The 25,949-nt window shown below is 53.2% G+C and overlaps 1 protein-coding gene across 8 annotated transcripts in view; it reads right to left on the bottom strand.

Moving 5' to 3' along the window:
- Positions 1 to 568: 568 nt before the first annotated feature.
- TNFRSF13B (TNF receptor superfamily member 13B) overlaps positions 569 to 25,949 on the bottom strand; it is a 28,208-nt gene continuing 2,827 nt past the window's right edge. For 2 of the 8 annotated variants that reach the window (XM_074341927.1, XM_074341933.1), the window contains exons 2-7: positions 11,829 to 11,966; positions 10,911 to 11,015; positions 9,188 to 9,433; positions 1,403 to 1,588; positions 765 to 1,029; positions 569 to 671 (exon numbers count right to left, since the gene is read on the bottom strand). In XM_074341927.1, coding sequence (XP_074198028.1) covers positions 779 to 1,029; positions 1,403 to 1,588; positions 9,188 to 9,433; positions 10,911 to 11,015; positions 11,829 to 11,966 — 926 coding nt within the window. In that variant the 3' untranslated portion in view covers positions 569 to 671; positions 765 to 778. Of the gene's footprint in view, positions 685 to 764; positions 1,030 to 1,402; positions 1,589 to 9,187; positions 9,497 to 10,910; positions 11,016 to 11,828; positions 11,967 to 13,475; positions 13,703 to 25,292; positions 25,414 to 25,949 lie in introns of those variants that run through there. The other 6 variants (XM_074341931.1, XM_074341928.1, XM_074341929.1 and 3 more) reach the window with 6 other exon arrangements.

The raw sequence follows: 25,949 nt of genomic DNA on the forward strand, positions 1-25,949 counted from the left end.
GTGTGAGCGCCAAGACGTGATTAGTGTCAGTCAGAACCCACGGAACTTGACATGAGGCTGAAGGGGGCCTGGAAGAAAAGGTGAGTTAATGTGAAGAAAAATAGTGAACAGTAGTGCAGTTTAGTGGCCACACGAAAGCACTTCTGCTGTGGTCCCCGGACATGGTGGCCCTACGCTGTCATTGCAGCTCAGCCTGCTCGCCCGCCCGCCCGCCCACCCGGTGGCCCGCAAGACACACGCACGTGCGCGGGAGAGAGACACGCACACACGCACTGCTGCCTGCCCTCCCCAAGGAGGCCCAGAAGGGAACCTGTCCTGTGAACTGAACACAGGGAGGCCCAGCCCTGGTTCTGCTGTCAGCTGCACGCTGACCCTAGTGGCCGTTAGCTGTCTCTTCTCTTGACCACCTTTCTTCAGTGAAAGTGGTGGAGGGCCCAGCGTGCACCCCCTGCAGCCAACAAGCACTGGAGAGACGGCAGGTCCCGGGAAACCAGGCGTTGAGCCCAGGGGAAGCGGGGGAGGTGGGACCGTGTGGTCATCACAGGAGACGTGACCTGGACAGCGACAGTGTGGGGGAGGCAGCGTGGGAGGTTTTATTTCTACGAGAGAGTCCTGGGGGCTGAGTCCGGCATGCGTGGGCACCTTCCTTGCAGGTGCGTCGTGACGGTGACCTGCAGTGGAGACCTGAGGTGAAGACGTGGCCAGCGCCTTGCACTCCTCTCCCTCAGGGCTCCCCCATCCTTCCCCTCTGTCTCCCCCCTCACCATTGCCCCCATGTTCACGTGGCCAGGCCTCCTTCCTGCGCAGGCGCGCACACGACCCCGAGGCCACCATCGGCGGTGTGCACACAGGGCTGTCCGGCTGCGCTCCGGCTGCAGCGCGCCCAACTCCCCACGCACTCGGGGCCGGGCGTCCCAGGTGCGCCCGCGCTCTCCTGGGTGGGCGCCCTGCGCTCGGGGAAGCAGAAGCTGCAGGTCTCCACCGGCTCAGGCGGCGCTCCCGTGGGGCTTCCAGCTTCCATCCAGTGATCTGTGCACGAGGGAGAGGGTGTTGGCCTCGACCCTGGCCCGACCCCTCCCTCTGCCCGCATTGCAGGAAACCCTGCTCCGGGTTGGGGAGCCTGTGCAGGGGCTGGCCTTCACTCTGCCCGCACCCAAACCCCCCGGGGACCGCTACCTGCGCTTTTAGCCGTATTCTGGCGAGCCCTGCCGACCCTGCACCCCCTCCCTCGGGGCCACACCCTACACCACGCTTTCTCAGCTGCCCCTCTCTTCTGGTCTTGACATTTGACCTGATGCCACCAAGAGGGAAAGCGTCCTGTGGGACTTGCCCAGACCTCCCCACTTAGACGTGGGGGGGGAGCAGGGACGGAGGGATGCCCGGGACCCCACCGCATGCTCACCCTTGGCGGACTTGGCCTGGGTCCCACAGGGTGCTGGGGGTGGCTGGCAGGAGAACTGGTCCCCCCTCCTCTTGAGGAAGCAGGCCACGGCCAGGAGGAAGCAGCACAGGATGGCACAGAGGCAGAGCCCAAGCGTGCTATAGACCAGGGCCAGCTGGTCCGCACTCAGCTTCAGCCCCGCGGGCGCTGCAAGACAGGGGGGCCTGCGTTCAGGAGAGGCCCGTCGTGCCCAAGGCCCTTCTCTGAAGCATTCCCTCCGCAGGCTAGTAGCCCTGGGTCCTAGGTCTGTTTTTCCCCTCATTAGGCCAAGCAAGCCACATGGCCAAGGTCCCCTTCCCCCTGGAGGGCCAGGTCGAGCCCCAGCCGCCTCACCGTGAGGCTGGGCTGCTTTGCGGACCCTGGAGGAAGGGAGCCCCCTCAATCCCAGCCTGGTGGCGACATGTTCTAAGACCTCAGAGCTGGACGTCTCTGGCGCTGGCCCTTTTTGTGTCTCTTCTAACCATGGGATGCAGACTGGGATGGGACAGAGGTGGAAGGATGGACAAATGGATGACTGTCCAGGGAGGACAGCTCTGTCCTGACCTGGGGGCAAGGGCTTGGAGACGGTTGTGCTGTTGTTAGTGATTCTGGGTAGCAGGTAGGAAACGGAGAGCCAGTCATCCTGCGTCTCAGGGCCTTGAGCCTGGTCTGGATGCCACGGGGAGACTCTGCCCTGAACCAAGCCCTCCCCTCGAAATCCCCCTGGCCCCTGGGCTTGGGTGCCACGGGCGGAGTTGGCACCCCGCACGTGTGATGTACCTGTAGCCACCTAGGCACCCTCAGCGCCCGCGGACCCTGAATCCTGCCACTTCTGTGAAAGAGGGGTGACTGCCCCCTGTAGAAATCGAGATGTGGTTCGCCTGCCACCACATTCACCATGTCGAAGTGGGCACTCGGGGGGGTCAGGGTATTCACCCGGTTCTACCTCCGTCTAATGGGCGGTGTTTCCGGCACCCTTCTGCCCACCCCCATCCTCCCCCAGCCCAGGCACCACTACCCTGCTCTGTCTCTGGGTGGCCTGTTCTGGACGTTTCACGAGAACGGAGTCATGTGGCACGTGGCCTTAGCGCCTGACTTCTTCCACGCGGCGTGTTTTCACTTAGCATCCGTGTGGTCGCCCGTGTCAGCGCTGCAGTCCTTCCTGTGGCCGAATCACAGTCCGCTGTGTGCACATGCCACGTGTGCATCTGTTCATCCAGGAGGGACGTTTGGGTCGTTCCACCCTTTGGCCGCTGAGTGGTGCTGCAGTGAACGTCTGTGTACAAGCTTCTGGGCGGATGTGTGTGTTCACTTCTCGGGTGCATTCCCAGGAGTGGGATTGCTGGATCAGGCGGTTCGAGGAAGCTGCAGAAGGTTTTCCACGGCAATCACCATCTCACAGTTCATTTCGCGGATGACAGGACTGAGCCTCAGAGTCACCCTGGTCCCAGTGGCAGACTGCATTGGGGCATGTCTGATGGCTCCAGGCCGGGGCTCTGGGCAGGCCGCACAGACGCAACGAGGGTGACCTGCTCCTCTTCCAGCGCACCTCCTTAGAGTCGAGTGTTATGAGGTGACGGGGCTGGCAGGTGCCACCCTGACGTTTACGGAACTCTGGGTGGGCAGTGCTGGCCTCGGAGTCCCTACCCAGAGCTCAGAGAGGCCATGGGAGGAGGGGAGCAGGACCCCTAGTGGGGCACACCCAGCGCTGGTGCTGGCATCGGGAGTCTGAGGCCCTCAGAGGTGGGAGGATCCAGGGAAAGGTCTCAGGGCTCACAGAGCCCCCGTATTTCCCAGCTCCCAGGCCTCTCGTCTGCTAACCTGCTCCCACTGGCCTCTGGAGTAGGGTGAAAACATGGTTCTGGCTGGATCCACATCGGAGACAGAAGGGCCGGCCCCCCGCTTGCTGCCAGGGACAAAGTGAACTGTGGTGTTGATTCAAGAAGGAAGACGGAATATCTCCACGTTTCAGACGTTTTCAGCGTGAATTCTAATTCCCAGGACAACTCTGAGACTGCAGCAGCTTTGTTTGTAACAAACAAAAGCAGGGACCAGCTACAAGGCGGCTGCTGGTCCACAGCAGGGAACACTCTGCAGCATGTCCAGTCCCAGGAGGTAGGAGGTGGGAGCTAAGGGAAAGGCAGGCACTTGGGACGCAGGCTGGTGTGGGATATGGAGGACGTGGACATGTGCTCGCTCAGAACACCTGGGAACTGACGCCTGGAACTGCTGGCAGGCGGCACCTCCGAGGAGACCCTGAGGACCAGGGTGTGGAGAGATTTCTCCCCAGACCTCTTGTAATACCTTCCCCTTTTCACCATCGGTGTGTATCACCCCGTCCAAGCAGGAGAGGGCGGGAGCCTGCTGGCAGTCTCACTTAAAGCTGAGTTAGGGGCCAAGTGGCCAGAGGACGGGGAGTCCTGGAGTTCCAGCAGCCGTGGACGTTGGGGCGGCCCCAGCCACGTCTCTGCTTTCCTTGTTCAAGTCACTCAGGTCTGCAGCCACGGACGCTGCCTTCTGTCGGCCTTCAGTGACCTGGCCCCGGGATGGAGAGGTCTCGCGCATTGCCTCCCGGTCTGCTGACCCCAGGGGCCCAGGGCGCAGTCGGGCTTTTGTCCAGAGAGGATGCACCTCCGTCCTTGGCTGAAAACCAGGCCTGTGGGTGCAGTTCCGGGCGCCGCCACCAGGGGGCAGCGTGGATGGTTTATTTCCAAATCGGCTTTCCGTTTGGTTGGTTGGTTCTTTCACTGTTTTCAGAGCCAACTCTCCCCTAGACACAGGGTTTCCCAGACTGCTGCTGCCCGGGCTGGGGCTGGCCGGAAGGGCAGCGCTGTGACTCGTCCTTAGGGGCCTCTGTGGCCCTGGGCCCTGGGCCCAGCTGGGTGTGGCCCGGGCAGGACGGGATTCCAGCCAGGGCCCTGCAGCTGCCAGGGCTCAGCTGGTCCTGCTTTGGGTGCTTTACTCAGTGTCAGGCCTGCCTCCTTGTGAAATGGGGCAGGCCACTCCGGCCTCCGCACCGTCTCGACAGCAGCCAGGCCTTTGAGGACCGTCCCGCAGGCCGCCAGCCTCCCCATACCTCCAGGCACGAGGCTTTCTGCCCCTCCCCCTCCCCCCCCAAGGCCCTGAGGACCCCCACCCAGCATCCTGGACCCTCCTTCCCTCAAGTTCTGCACACGCTGATGACGCTTGGGTGATCGCTCACCCCCGGGAGCGCGTTCCTGTGGGGAGTGGGAGCCTGTAGGTCACTGGGGGGGCCTCCAGATGTCCAGTACATGGGCCTTTCCCGCAGAGGACCCAGTTTCCCACATGTGTGTGACCCCCGACTGTCATCATTCTGGGAGACAAGTTTGGGAAAGGACGGGTCGGGGGCTGTTTCCAGGATACCACCTGCCCCACTGCACCCGCCACCCACCAGGGCCTGGGCGCCGAGCAGCCATTCTTTCCGCTGAGGGGAGAGTGGGGAGGGGAGGGGCACACGGCTCCTGTTCCAGCCTCTCCCCGACTTGGACCTGCCCACGGGCCTCTGCGCTTGCGCGAGCCTCTCCACGTAACAAAGGGAGCCGCCCTCACCCCCAGACCTGCTCCAGGACCGCTCCGTCCTCTCTTCCCTTCGCTGCCCAATTTTCTGAAAGAGCTGCCTCCTTCTAGCCCCTCTGGGTCGCTCTCCACCCTCTCCCGTCTGTCTTATCGAGAGGTGTCACTGGGGGTGTCAGTCCAGGGACCTCAACTCCAGCCCTGGGGAGCCAGAGGGGGCGGCGGCCAGCCTTCACTGTGACATCAGGGGAGAAGAGAAAAAACGCTCCAAGCCTTGAGGAAAACAGAGAAAAAGCCAGTGACAAGGCCAACCGCCAGGCCACCCTACCCTGGGACAGAACGGCGTTGCCCCGGCGGCCAGCCTTCACGGACGTGAGAACACCTCTATTTCCCATCTCCAGAGGTGCGCACCAGCCTCCAGAGGGGACTCAGAGCTCTGGGCACCCCCGCCCCGGCCCTGCATAGCTGGTCAAGCAGTGGCCCCCCACCAAAGAAGTGCCCTTTCATAACCTGCACATGTGACCTTGTGACTTCATTTGGGAATAGGAAGCCTTTGCGGCTGTGATCAAGTAAGGGCCTCGAGATGACCGTCCTGCACGAGGGTGGCTCTAAATTCAATAAATGTCCTTAGAAGAGGAGGAAGACAGACACACAGGGAGGTGGGGCCAGAGGCAGAGACTGGAGGGACGTGGCCACAGCCACAGACGCCTGGAGCCCCCGGGAACTGGAAGAGGCGGGAAGGACCCTCCCTGAGAGCCTCCGGAGGGGCTGCGGCCCTGGGACACCTTGACCTCCGGCTTCTGGCCTCCAGACTGAGAACGTCTGTGCTCTGTTGGCCCCCAGTTTGTGGCCGTGGTCACAGCAGCCACGGGAAACTGACAGCCCAGCCCTAGAGGGACCCACGTGTGCCCTTACCACCCAGCGAGGGCCCGTAAGTGCCAGGTGGGGTCCTGCAGTCAAAGCCCAGAGTTGTTTAGGCCCCGGGGGGCCTGTGAGGTAGGTGCTGGGGTGACTGTAACTGGTGGGGACGGCGAAGCTCGCAGACCCTGGACTCCCCGGGTCACCCTGGGGGTGGGGCTGAGGCTGGGTGCTCCCGCTGCTCACTGAGGTCAGCCTGCCGGCAGGCCTCCGGACCACCATGCTGTCTAATGCGTCGGCAGAGGTGTGTCAGAGCACCTGGAGCGCGCAGTTTGCGCAGTTTTGGTAATATTTAGATTTAGTATTTGGTTAGATACTTTGAGGTGTAATTTGATAGGATCTTCACATCACTGGCCCTCCCTGTGCTTCTAGAGCATGTTCCCAGCAGGGGCCTGGGCTCCCCTGGCGCCCAGGGGTCCGCGGAGCTGAGGGCCTCTCGCAGCCACCTGGTCCCCGTCCTACTCCCATCACCCATTGCTCCAGAAACAGCCTCTTGCAGGACCCCCCACACACACTTCCCCCGGGGCAGTGGGGGTCTCCCGAGGAGCACCAGGTAGATGGGGCCTTTGACCTCTGGCGTCTGACCCCTCTCGGGCCCTTCCAGCCCATTCTCTGCTCCTGCCCACAGGGTGCCAGCCTCCCCTTCCTGCCCAGACACCCTCCTGCCCTGGGTGAGCCTGTGGTGGGGAGCAGGGAGGCAGTAGCTCCCTCCTCTGTGTCCCGCCCCTAGCCAGGGGCTCCTCCAGGGCCTGGAAGCTTCACTGTCCCCATGTTCTGGTGCCCACGTGACAGGAGAGCCAGGGAGCCCCTGGGAGAGTCAACCATGAGAGTGAGCCCCCAGGCCGGCTCCTTCCCCTCCCTCTCCAGCCTGCTCTTGGGAGCCTGCCCTGCAGCACCTCTCGTGAGCCCCAGGGCCTCAGGTCCACCAGGCGAGACTGGCAGCACTGGTCTTGCTGACACCCAGCACAAATTCCGGGTGGGGGTCCTTCCTGCTTCTGCAGAGTGGCCACCACACCCCCAGGCTGGAGCCCCCTACATCCTCAGGTCCGCAGCCTCCAGCCCCGAGCCCCTCCCAGCACCTGCACCTGCATTTCCTTCTACCTGGAGCGCCCTTCCTCCGCCTCGTCTCCTAGGCACGCGTCTCCTCTGTGGCAGCAGTAATGTGTGCTGCAGGGGATCCCTGCTCCTCACGTGCCCTCTTTTACAACCTGCACAGCAACTACACGAAGGCAGGTGACTTCAGTCTTACAGAGCCAGGGCTCAGGGGTTAAGTCGCTTGCTGAAGGTCACACGGTTGGTGGGAGATGGAACCAGGGACCTGGCTCCACAGCCTCCACCAGCCCCGTCTGCCTTAGAGGCCTCTCCTGGGGACCCCTTCCCCGCCCCATCGCACCCCCGCCGGCCAGGTTGCTGCTGTACCCTGAGACTGCGTTGTCATTTGCACGAATCTGGTCCACTGTCTGTCTCCCATCAGACTGTGACTTCCAGGGGTCAGGGACAGGGGTCAGCCGTGCTCTCGCTGCCTCCCCAGGTCCGGCTAAGCCTCCATGGTTAAGGGTCAAAGGAAAGAACTGCGTCGAGGGCTGAGACAGGGTGGGGACAGCTGAGCTCCCCCACTGTGTGCAGCGGCTACCCACTCCGCGTCCTCCACTCCCTCCTGTCACACGGCCCTGCCTGGCCATCCCCGGGTGTGCAGCCCTGCACTTCCTGTTTACAGTCCACACCAGCCCCGCCTACCCCGGCAGCACAGCCTGGTGTCAGACAGAACAGACCTCTGGACGCAGAGACACAGGCCCTGGGAGGCCGCAGCATCCCCTGGCCAGGCCCTGGTTTGAGTGGGACAGCCGAGGCTCCCCGCATGTCCACCCTGACCCTGCCCACACCTCCTGGGGGATGTGAAACTAGAGGCTCACCCTGGGCCTTCTGGGGAGGGGCTGGCTGTGGCCACAGACAGGAAGGGTAACCGTGTCCCACCGGCAGCAGGCCCCCTGGGAGTGTGACAGACCCATGGACTCAGCATTGGGCTTTGCTCTTACAGAGTAGACAGGCTTTGGCCCCAGAGACTCAGCCATGCACTTGGTATGTGACTCACATGTGGTAAGGCTCAGGCTCTGTGTCTATAAAGTGCCAGGAGTGATCTGAAGGGGAGGGGACCTGCTGCATTGGCAGTGGGTGGGGTCTGGGTTTCCCTGACCGCCGGGCAGGCTTGTGGGTCACCAGACGTGGGGGGAGCGCACCCCCAGTGGCTTCGCTCGTCACCCGCTCTGTGCCTGCCACGTGTGAGTCTGCAGTTCCTCTCACCAGAGGCACCATGCTGCGTGAAGACTGCAGATTCTCCGTGGCTGCTAGTCCTTTGCCTTTCCTCCTACCCAGAGGGAGGAAGTCTTGAATCTGCCTGGCTGTGCACCTGGAGGACTAGGTTGCAGGGTGACACAGGCAGGCCCCTGGGTGGGGTGTCCAGAGGCCCGTGTGTCCCACCTCTGACACTCCTGCCAGCCCCATGAGGAGGACATGCCCTTCCAGCCCACTGGCCCTGGAGGAGGACAAGAGATACGTGGAGAAGAGCACCCTCCAGCCAAATCCCACACTCGAGAGGAGGAGGACACACTGAACCTGGGGCTGCTCGTTACACGGCAGCAGCTCACTGGAGTAAGAGCCCACAGTCTAATGGAGCAGAACCTGGCCTGGGCACCTCCGTCACCAGCACACACCAGGCCTGGCCTGGTGGGAATGACATTTTTGTGAGGAAAGTCATAGCAGAGGAAGGGAACCAGCCAGCACCTGACTGTCCAAGAGCAGGGTGAATACCAAGTGTTTGCAGGTCCACACACCATCCCACCCCCTCCCAACCTTCCTGATATCACAGAGCCAGGGACCCAAGCCAGGAGGTGTTTGCCAGAAGGATTAATTAGACCATTTTCAATGCTTAGTAGATGCCCAGTTCAGGGCTCCTTCTCACATGCCCAAGGTGGCCACCCCCACCATGAGCTATTTTGGTTAACACTTCCTTCTCATTCTTCGGAAACCTCTGCAGCCTCTAAGTGGAATTGGGTACTTGCTCACAGCTCAGCTGTGCTGGCCACCTGCCCCCGGGTCTGTCATCAGGCTCCCAGCCGTCAGGGCTTTTGATTTTCCTGCTTCCTTCTTGTGCACAGACTTCTAGTTGTTTTTCTGTCCTGTGATGACCCCTGGCTTCTGGTCATTTGCCTCCCCTGGACTTCCCACTTTGCAGCTCCTCCTTACTGAGGCCTGGTGCCTGGCCTTCCACCCACTCCGACCCAGGGACACCACGCAGGCCAACCTCAGGTGGCTTACCTGGACCCGCATCTGAGCCTCTGTGCTCTGATCCCTGGTACCTCCCCAGGTTATCCGCCCCGGTCGAGGCCGCCCCGATCCGCTGTCTCCTGAGCTCTAGAGGGGGGTTCACTTGGCTCCTGAACTTGTTCTCACAGAAGTGTGTGCACTGCTTGGGGTGACGTCCGCAGATGGAGGCGCAGCTGATACAGTCCTTCAGGAGCTGGTCGTAGTATCTGCCTTGTTCCTTGCGGCAACTGAGTGACTCTGGGAGACAGAGATGAGTGCTGCTACTGGGTGACAGACATAGGCAGGAACTGTGCGTCTGGCCTCAGGGCATCAAAGGTAAAGAAAAAAAAAATCCTAGTCCAGTTCCCCAAAAGTAATTCCAGGGTTATCCGAGTCCCTTTCCAATACGCAGAGTCAAGGCTATACATTGTCCTCTATATGCCGTTTTAGCTGCATCACACACATTTTGATGTTGTATTTTTTCTGTGTCTAGTTTAAAATGTTTTTGTTTTTCATTGTTATTTATTCTTCAAGCTATATATCATTTAAAAGTGCACTTCTTACTTTCGAATGATATAAGGATTTTTTGGTTATTTTTTTAAATTGATAGCTAGGTTATTGTGTTGTCACTTAAGTTCTTTACTTGGATTTTTCAAACCTCATAAAGGAGAAACATATTTTGTGTAAACATAAGGAGTGGAGAGGGAAGCCAGAATTCTCCTTGGTAAGTTGGGGAGGGGACTGGAAGGAAGGTGGGAAAGGTCAAGTTAATGGTGTTTCTGTCTTAATAATAAATGAGAATTACAGGCGCTTAAACAGGGATCAGAGCCGAGCAGCAGAAGCTAAGCAAACTGAAGCCCACTCACACCTGCCGGAGAGAGCAGCTCTGAGTGTGTAGCAGAAGTCCACACGTTCACTGGGCCAGGTCCCTTGCCTCTGAATAAAAGTCTGCTCATGTGAAAGTGTGACTCGTAGGCAGGTTTTAAGGGCGCACTCTGGAGGCAGCGCAAGGCCAGAGGCTGAGAACCCAGACCTCAAAGCCGTACAGTTTCAGGGAAGCCCTGGGTCCGCTCCACCTTGTGGGTTCAGCCTCTCCGTGCCTCAGTCTCCTCTTTCCCAAGAGTTGGGTAATGATAACATAACCATGCTGACGTCTTAAGGTTGTATGAGTGTTTGAAGTCCCCAGGACAGCGCCCGGCCCATAATAAGTAATGCTCCGTTAATGGAATGTTTAAGTAGAATATTGATTTGCACCTCTTTGCAGACTCACTAACCCTTATGTCCTTCCCAGAGTAAAGGACAAGACCAGGAAGGCGTGGAATTGGGCCCTCGAGGGAGACTCAGTGGCCCTGATGGGACCAGCAACCTCCCTCATCCGGCCCTGGGGTCCCACTGACACCGCTGTGCGTGAGATGGAGCTAGCTTGATGGCAGGGGTGCCCCTGGGTTTGCCACGACCTCCCCCCACCTCAGGGACCCCAGCGTGGCTGTTGCAGGTGGCACCTGAACTCCCGAGACCACCTGCCCCCACTGCCTGACCTCTCAGACCCCCGCTGGGCACTGTTGTGTTTCTCCACTGCCATGCCTTTGTCCACACTTCCTCCTCCTGGGCTGCCCCCATGTCTGCACCTCCTAACAGTCCGTCTCAGGTGGCACTTCCTCCCAGAACAGCTGCCTGCTCTCCAGCCTGTCACAGAGCTGGCCTCTCCCACCAGCGTTGTCTTGTGGCACCTCACCTTTCAGCCTTGAAATGTAGTCATTTCTCCCATTGGATGATAGTGTCCCTGAAGGGTCTGTCAGATTCCTCTCTGCAGGGGTCTGTGGGGCCACACAGTGAGCATCTACTTCACTAACGGAGAGTGGCTCAGAGCCATGGTTGTTGTTCAAAACCTAACTTCCACTGTCGTGCTGTGTGATCTTGGGCGAGTCACTCAGCCTCTCTGAGCCCCACTCAGCCAGTATTTATGAAGCACTTACTATGTGTTGGGCACTGGGCTGGGCTTAAGAAAGGAAAGGAGCTCACGGTTTAAGTTCCATCAAAGAAAAGAACAAGTTAAGACAAAAACAGCAAGTGAAAAACACTTTTCAGGACAATTAGAGAAAACTGGGTGTGGCCCGGGTAGAAATGGAATTAAGGAATTATTGCTGGAGGTGATAAATAACTGAAGTTATATTTTACAGGCCCTTCTGTGTTAGGGATTCATGATCTAATATTTACGGGTAAACCAATATGCATTTTTGGATTTGCTTTAAAATACACAAGGGAAAAAATTGGTTGGGGCCTAAAAAGGCAGAATTTCTAAAGTAGATGGGTTTATTTTGTTATCCTCTCTGCATTTGATGATTTCTGTGATAAAAAGTTGCAGAAGAAAGTGTAAACAGGGAATGCAAAGGAGGCCCACTTTCTCCTGGGCTGAGACCTGAGGCTGGGCAGGAGGGAGGAGGGAGGAAGGACAGGGAACTGCATTCCTGTGCAAAGGCCCTGAGGCAGGCAGGAACACAGCAGGGTCGCAAACAGCAAGGAGGCAGGAAGGTGGAGGGTGGAAGGTGCCACTGTCCGTCTCCCTCCGCCCCTCCTCAGGCCCCATGTACAGTGGCTAGGGGTCTCGGGGGGTGAGGGGGTGTCCAGCCCTGGCTCAGGCCCCAGAACTCACTGCAGAAGGCTGCACAGGTGCGGGAAGCCTGATGGCTGCAGGTGGGTTTGCAGGAGAGGCAGACGTTCAGGAGGGGGTCCCAGTACTGCTCTTCAGGGCAGGGCGCCATGGCCACACCCGGCTGCAGGCCCTGTGGAGCTGAGAGGCAGGGACATGAGGGCAGCTGGAGCACCTGGAGGCCTTTCCTACTCTCATCCCCACCCTGTCTGGCGAGCAGAGGGAAGCGGACAAAGCTGGGGGCCGCCTCCCTGAGCCTCGGTTTCCCTTCTGGGAGCCCTGCTCAGCCCTGCTTTTTGCCCTCACGAACTTGCATGCACCTCCCACCACAGGATCTTTGCACGTGCTGTTTCCTTTGCATGAGATGCTCTTCCCGCCCCTCGGCGGGTCACTTCCTCCTGACCCCTCACATCGTTTCTTCAGGGAGGCCTTTCTGACCCCCACCCCGGGGGACACACCCCTTCCTCTGCACACCAATATGCTCTTGTCACTGTGGTCACCTCCCTTTCTTAACGTGGTTGTTTGATACTGTCTCCTCACTAGCCGAGAGCATCACGTGGGCAGAGACTCCAGCTGTTTCGTCTGCTGCTGGGTCTGTAGAACCTAGACAGTGCCTCGGACGTGGTAGGTGCTCATTAAATGAATTCGAAGGACAAGCAGATCTAGCCAGTGCCCAGCATACAGCAAGTACTCAGTAAGTGTCAGTTTCCTTCCCTTTTCCTTTTCTGCTGAGGTATGGGGCACGCACAGTGACGTGTGTGAAGGGCACCAGCCTTAAGAGTGCAGCTTGACGAATTTTTCTTGAGTCACAACCACCCATGTCAAGGCGCAGACCGTGTCCCACACCTTGAAGCCCACCCTGGGCCCCTCCTGTCCAACATCCGGTCCAGGGACACGGTCTGTCCTGGGCTGATCCCCACGGCTGTCCCTGCTGCCCGGTCGCGGACTTTGTGTCTGGTGGTGTTGGCGCCACAGGGCGTCTGAGGTGCGCCCCGGTCAGCCGTGTGATGAGCCCCTCACTGCTCGGGCGCGGCGCCTCACTGGGCTTTTCTGTCTCGTTTCCTGCCATTTGCTTCCCCTTCTCCCTTAAACATTGGGGAGGCATGTGTTTTCTTCAACCAAAGTGCAGCTCCGGTTTCACACGGTTCCTCCTCCTCCCCTCCTGAATCCCTGCTAAAAGGACAGGAAGAGATGCTTGTCCTCAGAGGCAAAGAGGATGAAGCACTTAGCACCGCAGAGGACAGGTGTCAGTGACACTGTGAAAGGGAAGGTGGGGGGACCTCAGTTCAGGATCTCTTTACGCTGATGCCTTTGGGGAACGAAGCACATGGAGCCACAAACCCGGGGGAGCTCCTGGAACCAGGCACGTCTGACCGCGGGGACGGGAGGGCACAGCAGGACAAGGACTGGCTGGAAGTTTGCGTGGGTGGCTGGAGCTTCGCCTGCCAAGCAGGAGGTTGGGAGTCTCCGTTCCCGGCCCCTCTGGCCATACCTAAGGATGCTGCAGCCAGGTTTCAAGACACCTCTCCCTCCCTGTCCTGCAGCTGGGGAAACTGACCAGAGCACTGACTGGGAGGATCTCTCTAGAAAGTAAAACACTGCCTGACCCCCCAGGACAAAGCTACCCCGTCGGCAGCCCTGTCTGCTTACCCCGAACCTCCAGTCAGCTGTTGGTGCCTCAGTCCAAGTTGTGAACCAGCCACCAAGTTCGCCTGGTTCCGGAGCCGAGACCTCGGCCAAAGCGAAGCAGAAGAAGCGCGCCGGGGCCGACGGAGATGGTGCAGGCACAGAATAAATACAGGACAGCAGCAGGTGTCCTCAGAGGAGAGGGCCTTCACACGCTCAGGAGAGGTGTGCTTCTTTTAAGGAGCAGTATGCTTGGAACAAATGAGAATTGCTGGAATTAAAAATGTAGTAGCCAGGACAGAAAGTAGGAGGGCTGTAAGTGTAACCGAAGAAACACCCCAGCAAAGGGGAGGGAGAAGAGGACAACCACGGGGCTGTTTCCGGAGGTCCTGAGCTGGCCGCTGGGCGTCCCAGAGGACAGACTGGAAGGGCGTCAGCCTCCAGATTCTGAGAGCCGGTCAGCGTCCTGCTCAAGAAATTCTCTCCAGCCGAGACCCACCACCAGGAAGTTCGGGAGCACCTGAGACCTAGAGCACATTCTGAAGGAGCCTCCTTGAGAACCAGCGGGTCAGCAGGGAGCTCTGTCAGTCAGGAAGTCGGGGGACGTCGCAGGTCAAAGCAGGGCCATGGGGGGACGGCGTCGGGGAGGATGCAAGACAGGGAGCTCGGCGACCTGCCTCGCCGCCAGCACCCGAGCTGGCAGCACCGTCCGGAGCGGCGGCTGGGGGACTCGGGTTGTCCATGGGACAGTCGGGCAAAGAGGCCGGTAGACTTGGGGGTTTGGGTGCATTTCAGCCTGTTGTGCGGTGCTGGCTGCCCCTCCCAGCCCCACCCAGGAGGGCGGCGGTGGCAGTGCCCGTGTCCCCGGGGTGACTTGCGGGAACCGGGTGGGCAGTAAGGGCCTTGTGCTCCGAGTATGGGGAGGGTGGTGCTCAGCCCCGAGGGGCCCGCGTAGAGGTTGGTGCCCTGGGCTGAGGGGGCTTCCAGGGGATTTAAGGAAACGTGCTGTCCCCCGTTTGGGGAATCTGTCAGGAAGTCTCTGTCAGGTCTGGTTGACTGCAGAGGGAAAGGAACAGAAACTTCAGTGCCACACACGCGGAAGACAGGCTTCGCAAAACAGTTTGGAAGAGCCACAAGCAGACTCTCAACAACAAGAAGCCCGAGGAGGGAGGCCTGGGTCCCCAGTGGCCCCGGCACCACGCTCTGAAGGTCCCGAGGAGGGAGGCCTGGGTCCCCAGTGACCCCAGCACCACGCTCTGAAGGGCCCGAGGAGGGAGGCCTGGGTCCCCAGTGACCCTAGCACCACGCTCTGAAGGGCCCGAGGAGGGAGAGGCCGGGTCCCCAGGGCTCTAAAGGGCCAGTTGGCAAAACATCCACAAAACTCCAAGGGACAGGAGAGCGTGGCACCTTCACAGAAAAAGAGTTTGACAGAGACTGTCCCTGAGGAAGCCTGGACATTGCAAATGCCAGTCAAAGGCTTTAAGCCGTCCGTCTGAAATACGCTCACAGCGCTCAAGGAAACCAAGAGGAAGAAGTAAAGGAAATCAGAAAAATGATTTCTGGAAAGACGAGAGTATAAATAAAGAGACAGAGGTCGTAAACAGGAACCAAGAACTTGGCAGCAACCAAGATGCCCTTCCGTAGGTGAATGGGTAAGTGAACAGTGACGCATCCAAACGAGGAGTTCATTCAGCACTAAAAAGAAGTGAGTGGCCGGGCCACCGGGGGACATGGAGGACCCTTAAATGTGTATTGCTGACTGAAAGAAGCCAAGCTAAAAATGCTAAACACTGTGTGATTCCAGCTGTATGACCTTCTGGGAAACACAACTCTGGAGACAGTGGGAAGACTGGTGGTTGTCAGGGGTTTGTGGGAGGAAGAGCTAAAGGTGGAGCATAGGGGGTCGTGCAGAGCAGCAAAACTCCTGTGTGATACCGTCTTGGTGGATAAATGAACGTCATTGTCGGTTTGTCAAATCCCACAGAAAGTAAAGCACCGAAGAGTGAACCCTAATGTAAACTATGGACTTTGGGTGATAATAGTGTTTTTTTTAATTGAAGTACAGTCAGTTACAGTGTGTCAATTTCTGCTGCACAGCACAATGTCCCAGTCATGCACATATATACGTATATTTGTTTTCATATTCTTTCTCATTAAAGGTTACTATAAGGTATTAAATACAGTTCCCTGTGCTGTACAGGAGAAATTTGTTTTTTTTTAATCTATTTTTATATGTAGCAGTTGACCTTTGCAAATCTCAAACTCCCAAATTTGTCTCTTCCCACCCTCTTTCCCTTGATAACCGTAAGATTGTTTACTAAGTCTGTGAGTCTCTGTTTTGCAGATGAGTTCATTAGTGTTCTCTTTTTTCTTTCTTTCTTTCTTTTTTTTTTTTTGGATTCCACGTACGAGTGGTATCACTCTTTCTCTTTCTGGCTTACTTCACTTAGAATGACAATCTCCAGGTCCATCCAAGTTGCTGCAAATGACATTATTTTATTCTTTTTTATGGCTGAGTAGTATTCCACTGTATAAATTATACCACAACTTCTTTATCCAGTCATCTGTCAACGGACATTTAGGTCGCTTCCATGTCTTGGCTGTTGTAAATAGTGCTGCTGTGAACACTGGGGTGCAGGTGTCTTTTCCAATTTGGGTTTTCAACTTTTCTAGTATATACTCAGGGGTGGGATTGCTGGATCACATGGTAAGCCTATTATTAGTTTTTTGAGGAATCTCCATAGTGTTTTCCATAACGGCTGCACCAAACTGCATTCCCACCAGCAGTGAAGGAGGGTTCCCTTTTCTCCACAGCCTCTCCAGCACTTATCGTTTGTGGACTTTTGAATGATGGCCATTCTGGCTGGTGTGAGGTGACACCTCACTGTAGTTTTGATTTGCGTTTCTCTGATAATTAGTGGTATTGAGCATTTTTTCATGTGCCTACTGACCATTTGTATGTCTTCTTTGGAGACTTGCTTGTTTAGATCTTCTGCCCATTTTTGGATTGGGTTGTTTGGTTTTTTTGTTATTAAGTTGTATGAGCTGTTTATATATTCTGTAAATTAAACCTTTGTCAGTCACATCATTTGCAAATATCTTCTCCCATTCCATGGGTTTTCATTTTGTTTTGCTTATGGTTTCCTTTGCTGTGGAAAAGATTATAAGTTTAATTAGGTCCATTTGTTTATTTTTGCTCTTATTTCTATTGCCTGGGTAGACTGCTCTAGGAGAACATCGCTAAAATTTATGTCAGAGAATGTTTGCCTGTGGTTTCTTCCAGATTTCTTGTGTCTTGTCTTATATTTAAGTCTTTAAGTCATTCTGCGTTTATTTTTGTCTATGGTGTGAGGGAGTGTTCTAACTTCATTGGATTACATGTAGCTGTCCAGTTTTTCCCCAGCACTGCTTGCTAAAGAGACTGTCTTTTCTCCATTGTATATACTTGCCTCCTTTGTCTGTGGGTTTATTTCTGGGCTCTCTGTTCTGTTCCATTGATCCATATGTCTGTTTTTATGCCAATACCGTGCTGTTTTGATTACTGTAGCTCTGTAGTGTTGTCTGACATCTGGGAAGGTTATTCCTCCAGCTTCGTTCTTTTTTTTTTCCAGTATTGCTTTGGCATGTCTGGGTCTTTTTTGATTCCATAGAAATTTTAGGATTGTTTGTTCTAGTTCTGGGGATAATGTCCTGGGTAGTTTGATAGGGATGGCATTAAGTCTGTAGATTTCCTTGGGCAGAATGGCCAGATAACGATGTACTGACAATGATGTATGTTACTCAGTTGTCACGGATTGCCACTTTAGTGCAGGATGTTGACAGTGAGGGAGGCTGTGCATGTGTGTGTAGGGGTGGGTATGTGGGGACTCTCTGTAAATTCCACTCAATTTTTCTGTGAACCCAAAACAACTCTAGAAATAGTCTATTAAAAATGGAAAAAAACATAAAGTCTGGAACTGAGAAGCCCAATAACTGAAATGAATAAACTCTGTAGAGGGGTTCAACGGCAGGAGGGAAGAAAGAGCAGTGAACCTGGAGACAAGACTATTAGAATTATTTAGTATGAGAAGCAGACATAAAAAAGAATGAGGAAAAATGAACAGAACCTGAGGGAACTTGTGGGAGCCCATCAAATATGCCACCACATGCGTATAGAAATTCCAAAGAGAAGAGAGAAAGGGCAGAATATATATATTTGAAGAAATAATGGCTGAAGACTTCCCAAATCTTAGGAAAGACATGAATATACGTGTTCAAGATTCTCCATGAACTGCAAGCAGAATAAACTCAAAAAGACCCACGTTGAGACACATTGTAATAAAACTGCGGAAACCCAAAGACAAAGAACTGTGACGGTAGCAACAAAGGAACAGTCGTCATCAACAGGGGGTCCTCAGTACAAGTGTCAGCTGATTTCTCCTCCAAAACCATGGAGGCCAGAAGTGGGCTGATGTGTTTAAAATCCCCAAAGTGTAAAAAAAAAAAAAAAAAAAAAAAAAACCCTATTAAAGCGAAGTAAGCCAGAAAGAGAAAGAAAAACACCATATGAGATCGCTCATATGTGGAATCTAAAAAACAAACAAACAAAAACAAAGCGTAAATACAGGACAGAAATAGACTCATAGACAGAGAATACAGACTTGTGGTTGCCAGGGGGGCGGAAGGTGGGGAAGGAAAGACTGGGATTTCAAAATTGTAGAATAGATAAACAAGATTATACTGTATAGCACAGGGAAATATACACAAAACGTTATGGTAGCTCACAGAGAAAAAAATGTGACAAGGAGTGTGTATATGTCCATGTATGACTGAAAAATTGTGCTGAACACTGGAATTTGACACAACATTGTAAAATGATTATAAATCAATAGAAAATGTTAAAAAAAAAAAACCTATTAACCAATAATTGCATACACAGCAAAACTGTCTTATAAGAATGAGGGAGAAATTAAGATATTTCCAGATAAGCAAGAGCTGGGGGAGTTCATTATGAGCAGACTTGTCCTACAAGAAACGCTAAAGGGAGCCTTTCATGCAGAAATGAAAGTACAATAGACTGTAACTTGAAGTCATGAGAAAAAATAAGGAGCACTGGTAAAGGTAACGACACAGGCAAATAGAAACACCTGTGTCGCGCTGTTTGTGAGGTTTGTAACTCCTCTTTCTTCCTGTATGGTTTAATGGGCCAGTGCACGAACAATGGTTATAAACCTTTGTTAACGGGCATGCAGTGTATAAAGAGGTAATCCAAGACAACATCAATACAAACAGGAAGGGACGGAGGTGCAGGAACAGAGTGTTTCTAAGTGAAACTAAGTTAGTATTATTGAAACTAAGTTGTTACAGATTTAAGATATTAATTGTAATACCCAGGGTAACCACTAAGAAAATTACTTCAAAAATACAGAAACTGAAAGAAAAAGGGACTCAAAATGGCATACTACAAGTAATCAACTAAATTTTAAAAAGGACAGTAGTGGAGGAATTGAGGAACAAAAAACATGTAAGACATACAGAAAACAGGTAAGTGACAGAAGTAAACCCTTCTTTATCAGTAATCACATTAATATAAATGAACTAAACTCTGCCATTGTAAAAAGCAAAAACTGGCGGATTGGATTTAAAAAAAAACAGTATTCATCTATATGCTGTCTACAGGGGACTTACTTTAGATAAAAGGACACGAAGAGCCTAAAAGTCAAACAGTGGACAAATATCGCTCACACAAATAATAACCAAGAGAGAGCTGAGGTGGCTGTATTATTGTCCAGCAAAGTACTTTAAATCAAAAGAGATGACAAGAGACAAAGAAAGATGAGATACACCGATTAAAAGTTTGATACAACAAGAAGATATAACAATTATAAACATATATACACATAACAATAGAGCCCAAACACATGAAACAAAGACTGATGTAACTGAAGGAAGAAATAGATAGTTCTGTAATAATATTTGGATATTTCAATACCCCACTTTCAGTCCTGGGTGGAAGAACCAGACAAAAGACCAATAAGGAAAAGAGGACTTGAACAGCACTATAAGCCAAACGTATTACAGACACATACAGAACACTGTGCCCAACAACAGCGGATTGCTCATTCTTCTTAGGTGTCCAGAGGGCAGTCTCCAGGACAGACCACATGTTAGGTCACAAAATAAGTCTTAACTGGTTTTAAAAGATTAAAATAATTCAAAGTATCTTTTCTGATCAAAATGGAATGAAACTGAAAATAACAGAAGGAAAACTGGAAAGTTCACAAATATGTGGAAATTAAACAACACACTCTTAAACAACCAGTGGGTCAAAGAAGAATTCACGAGCGAAATTAGAAAATATCTTGAGATAAATGAAAATGAAAACAAGACGTGCCAAAAGTTATGGACCCTAATTTCCTCCCCTGCCCAAATTAAAAAAAAAAAAAGTTATGGGCTACAGTGGAAGTAATGCTAAGAGGGAAGTTTACAGCTATAAATGCAAACACCAAAACAGAAGAATTTCTCAGATCATAACCTATGATACCTGTGTACCATGAGGAAATAGAAAAGGGAAAGCAAACTAAACCCAAAGCTGGAATAAGGAAAGAAATAATAAAGGTTAGAGCAGAGATAAATGAAGTAGAGAACAGAAAAGCTGTCATAGAGAAAATCAACAAAGCCGAAAGTTTTTGAATAGATTCACAAAATTGACAAACCCTTAGCTAGACTGACCAAGAAGAAGAAACTCATATGGCCAGATGTCGTCACTGGTGAAGTCTGCCAGACACTTAAGAATTAACACTGATCCTTCTCAGACTCTCAAAAAAAAAAATTGAAGAGGGAGCACTTCCTAACTCATTCCACGAGGTCAGATTCACACTGATCTCAAAGCCAAGTAAAGACATAAAGAAAAGAAACATGCAGACCAATATTCCTTATGATACAGATTTAAAAAGTCCCAACAAAATATTAGGCAGTCAAATCCAACACTATATCGAAAGGATCATACACTACAATCAAGTGGGATTCATTCCCAGGATGTAATGATGGTTCAACGTATGAAAACCAATTGATGCAGTATTGCCCACATTAGAAGAATTAAGGGGAAAACTGCATGATCATCTTGATGTAGAAAAAGCATTTAACAAAATTCAGCAACTTTTCATGACCTAGGAACGTCAGAATAGAATAGAACTTTCTCGACATGGTAAAAGACACACATGAAAATCCCACAGTTAACACTGTACTCAGAGGGGAAAGATGGAAAGGCTCTCCCCCAAGATCAGTAACAAGACAAGAATCCCCACTTTACTACTTCAATGCAACTAGCATTGGAAGTTCTAGCCACAGCAATTAGGCAAGAAAAAGAAATACAGGTATCCAAACTGGAGAGGAGAAAGTAAAATTATCTCTGGTCACAGACGACATGATCTTATATGTAAGATCTCTAAAAACTTCACACCCAAGAAACTGTGAAAGATAACAAAAAAAAGCAGCAGAGTTGCAGATACAAAATTAACACACAAGAATCAGCTGCATTTACATATACTTAAATGACCAATCCTAAAAGGAAATTAAGGAAACAGATTCATTGACAAAGGCATAAAAATTAATAAAATGCTTAGGAATGAATTTAACCAAGGGGGTAAAAGAAGTAAACCCTGAAAGTAGGAAACGTTGCTGAGATTAAAGAAGACCTAAATAAAAGACATCCCAGGTTCACGGATCGGAAGACTTAATATCGTTAAGCTGTCAGCACAACCCAAAGCAACAAAATCCCAGGACATTTTTGTACAAGTAGAAAACCCATCCCCGCAGTTCTTCTGATCCTGACTAGTCAAGACCACCCCGAGGAAGAACAGAGTCGGAGGACTCATGCTTCTGGTTTCAAAACTTACTGCAGAGCTGAAGTAAACAGTGTGATCCTGGAATCAAGACAGAAAGGAAGGCCAGAGGGGTGGGGCAGAGCGGGGAAATGAGCTCTCCGCAGATGGTCGGCGGGTTTTCAGCAGTGGGAGGAGAGGGAAAGCAGGGTCCGTCTCAGCCAAGAGATGAAGGTAGAATTCTCAGAATGATGGTGAAGGGAGTCCCAGGACGTGGCCTGGCGGCCGAGGGGAGCCCTGCCCCAGCTGAATCAGGGAAGAGAGGGAGGAACCGCCCTGGTGAAAACAGGGGACCGTGGGTAAGCGAGTAGGTTTGACCAGTGATGGGCTGGACCTGCCCGGACCTGGGCGGGAGTCAGGGAGACATCCAGGGAATCGCGCGATCGGCTGTGAACAAACGCGTCGTCCTAACCACGTGAACAGCTGTCTGTGCGGCACTCAGACTCGAGTTATGCCTCCTGACCTGTAGTTACTCCCCCACGAGCGGGATGCAGCGTTAGACAATGGTCAGTGAACACGCGGTGACAGGACAGAGCTGGCAGAGGAGGGGGCAGAACAGAGCTGCATTTGGGGGCAGACTGGCAACAGAGAGGATGGTCTGTCCTTGAGCCCTGGGGGTGGGGGCGTCCGAGGGGGCTTTGGCCGCCTCAGCTCTTGGGCAGCACGTGGGAGAGTCACTGGGCTGGTTCACGGTCACTGCGATCAGGGAGGAGGAGCGGAGAGGTAGGGGGACCGTTTCTCCCTGCCGTAATTTCTGCCTCCCGTTGGCTCATTCTGAAAACCGATTTGCCACGGTTCAGTGACAGAGTGCGTGAGAGCAGCCGTGGCGGTGGGCACGGCGCGGCTCTGAGTCACCGCCCGGCCGCCTTGGGAGCCGGGCAGCACAGCCTCGACTTCCCTCGTTCTCAGAGGGGCTTTCCTCGAGGACGTGCACAGGATGCGGTTGCCAAATGGTAGTTGTTCAGATATAACTGGTTTAATTTTTTTTAGGTGTTTTTCTTCGGAGGAGGGTGGTAATTGGGTTTATTTATTTATTTTAGAGGAGGCACTGGGGACTGAACCCCAGGCCTCATGCGTGTCAAGCACACGCTCTGCTGCTGAGCTGTACCGTCCCCACCCCCGATACAAGAAGTTTAAAATACAGTGGATTAATTAAATCATTCCCCAGTTGTATTAGTAGTAATGGTAGTGGTATCACCAAACTCGCACTCCAGGCCTGGGAACTGCCCCCAGGCCCCCACCTGGAGCTCTGACACCACAGCCGCCCAGAGACGCTTGTCCCCACAGCCTCCATGTCACCTGCCTGCCCTGAGCTGTCTCAGGTGTGCCTTCCCGGCGGTTCTGTGGCCTGAGCCTCTGCCTGGAGATGTTTCTGGTCTCGTGACTTGACACTTGGGGGAGCCTGCCCCTCTGCAGTGTCTCATCCATCTGAGCCCAGTGCCTCCTTCCGTAACCGCAGGCGCTCAGTATGTCCTCGACAGATGCTCGCAGATGGCTGAGCACCTTACACAGAGCTGTCCTCAGTAGCGGCCTGCGGGGCGGGACCCGATCCCCGTTCTGCACGGCGTTGGACAGCTGGCTGGGACGCTGTCTGAGTTGTTCTGCCCGCCCTCAGCATCCCCTCCCTCCCCAGAGGACTCGGGGCAGAGGTGTCCTGCGGCAGGGCCGGGGAGCAGAGATCCGGGTTTTTGCTTTCAAAACTTAGAGGAAAGGATTCTTGGCACAAAGTGACTGGGCTGGAAAATGATTTCCCCTAAATTAAAAACAAAACAAAAAACTGCCCAACCCAAGAGCTCCGGTGGCAGAGCGCAAGCCTAGCAGCACGAGATCCTGGGTTCGGTCCCCAGCACCACCTCTGTAAGCTAATCAATTAATTAAACCCTAATCCCCCCAAAAAGAACTTAAGAAAATAATAATTTAAAAACCAAAAAAGAGTTCAATGTGGAAAAGAATAAAATTATAAAAACTTCTAAACAAGAAACCGTCCCGAACTTCTTTGTAATGTTGGAGTGTGAAAGGCCTTTCTGGCTGTGACCCCAAATCCAGAGTCTGCAAGATGAGAGGGCATAAAGCGCCCCGCACAGAACAATCAGACAGCTTCTGCGTGGCCAAGGGCACCTTCGGGAAAGTCCAGAGGTAAATGAAAAGTGAGAGCAAAGCCTTCACAACTCATCCCTGAAGAGTGAACAGAAAGGAGAAGACAGCTCCCAACAGAAAACTGGGCCAGCGTCACGGGCGGGAGCAGCACGAGGGGACCTGGCCTCGTTCCCCAGAGGCGGGCAAAGGCAGACCCCGCGCACAGCGTCCGCCCCCAGCAGCGTGTTAAAACCCGGAAGTTTAACCCCACCTCCTGACGGCAAGGTCAGAAGGAGAGGACCACCGCCTCCCCTCGGAGGGTGGGCGTTTCGGTGACATCTGTCAAGGCGGCCGATGGGTTCCGTGCTGATTCAGTGACTCAGCTCGGTGCTTCATCTCAGGGTGCAAAGTGATGCATTCACTCAGCAACGTCTGTAATAGCAGAAGACTGTGAATAACCCCGACGTCCATCGACGGGGCTGGCGGAGTGGATTGTATACACATACACAGGGTTATTATGCAGCTACAAAAAGGAATGAAGATGCTCTTCACGTATTGCTTTGGAAAAAACTCCAGGATGTACTGAGTGGGAAAATAGAAATAAAAACAAAACAAGGTCCATAGAAGCATGACTCAAAGGCTCCCCTCCTTCCTTCCTTTTTGCAAAAGGGAGGGAAGCCCTAATCTACACTTACGGTGAAAGGACTCTGTGAGGAGACATAAGAAACCAGAAACGGGGCCTAAACAGAGGATTTAGAAATAAGTGTGGCAGAAGAAGTACAAAGCCTGTACGCTGAAAACCACCAACACTCCTGAAAGGAATGAAGGAAAACCCAAACAGACAGGACATCCTCTATTCACGGACTGAAAGACTTAACATTGCTAAGCCAGCAGTGATCCAGCGCAGCCCCAAAATGCCAGCTGACGTTTCCGCAAAGTTTGACGAGCTGATCCTAAAATCACAGGGAAGGGCAAACACCCAGAAGAGCTGAACCCTTGGACGAGAACAAAGTTGGAGGACTCACACTTCCCAGTTTCAAAACTTACTGCAAACCAACAGCAAAGAGGACAGTGTGGTGCTGGCGAAGGACACAGTGGAATTTGGAATCTAACATTTACAGCCAACTGATTTCCAACAAGAGCACCAAGAAAACTCAGCGGAGAAAGCCGCCAGCGGGTGGTGCTGAGACAGCTGGGTAGCCAGGTGCGCGAGTACGCGTGTGGAGCCCGACCTCACACCACACGCGGGGATTAACTCAGGCTGGATCGCGGGCCGACGGGTGCCTGACAACTTTTAGAGGAAAATAGGATTTATCGTCCTGATTTGGGGCTAGGCAATGATACCAAGTGCACAAGGGGTTGGAGAGATTGAGAGGTTGCACTTCATCCAAATCAAGACCTTTTGTGTTTCACGAAACACCATCAAGAAAATAAAAAGATAAAAACAGACTTGGAGGAAGTACTTGCAAGTCACGTGTCTGATGAGGGATTTCTGTCCGGAGTAGATAAAGAACTCTCCCAACTGAACCATGAAAAGATAAACAGCCCAATTTACAAATGGGTTAGGGAGTAAAGAGACGTGCTTCCAGAAGGGTTACCTGAATGGCTAACGAGCACACGGGAAGAGGCCTAGTCACGCATGAGAGACGCAAGCAGGCCACACCGAGACACCTGCTGGGGTGGCTGTGACGGAAAAATGGGCAACGACAAGCAGGTGGAGAGAGGGGACCCTCGCGTACTAAGTGGGGTTCTGAAAGCGGCACAGCCACTTTGGAAAACAGCGTGGCAGTTCCTCAAAACATTAAGCACAGAATGACTGTTGACCCGGCAACTCCACCCCCAAGAGAAATGCAAACATGTCCGTCTAAATACTTGTACACGAACATTCACAGCAGCACTTCACCTTCGAAACAACCCGAAGTCCACCAACCGATGAGCAGACAAACAAAATGCGACCTCTCCATCAAGTGGGGTATTGCTGGGCCCCAGGACGGCCTGCGGGGCTGACGCACGTTGCAACGTGGGTGGGCCCCAGAAGCCTTGTGCTGAGTGGAAGAGGCCTGTCATCAAACAGCACACTCCATTTTTATAACGTGTCCAAGATGGACGGATCTACAGAGACAGACAGCAGATTAGTGGTGGCCTAGGGCTGGGGCAGGGGGGACAAGGGTTCTTTGTGGGGTGATGCAAACACTCTAAAATTAGATTGTAGTGATGGTTGCACAACTCTGTAAATACACTAAAAATACCGAATTGCACACTTGAAATGGGTGAACCCTATGGAATGTGAACGACCTTAACAAAGCTGTCTGTTCTCACTACTCAGCCACGACAAAGAAGGAAATTCTGCCAGTTGCAGCAACATGGATGGACTTGGAGGGCGGTATGCTCAGTGGAGTAAGTCAGGGAGAGACAAGCACTGTATGATAGCACTTCTAGGTGGAATCTAAGAATGCAGCAAACGAGTGAGCATAACAAACAGAAGCAGACGCAGACAGAGCAGTGTTTCCAGCGGGGAGAGGGAGGGGAGCGGCAGGGGGCGGGGACTAAGGGGCGCCCA

This window comes from Camelus bactrianus, chromosome 16 (genome assembly GCF_048773025.1).
Source record: "Camelus bactrianus isolate YW-2024 breed Bactrian camel chromosome 16, ASM4877302v1, whole genome shotgun sequence".
NCBI lineage: Eukaryota > Metazoa > Chordata > Mammalia > Artiodactyla > Camelidae > Camelus > Camelus bactrianus.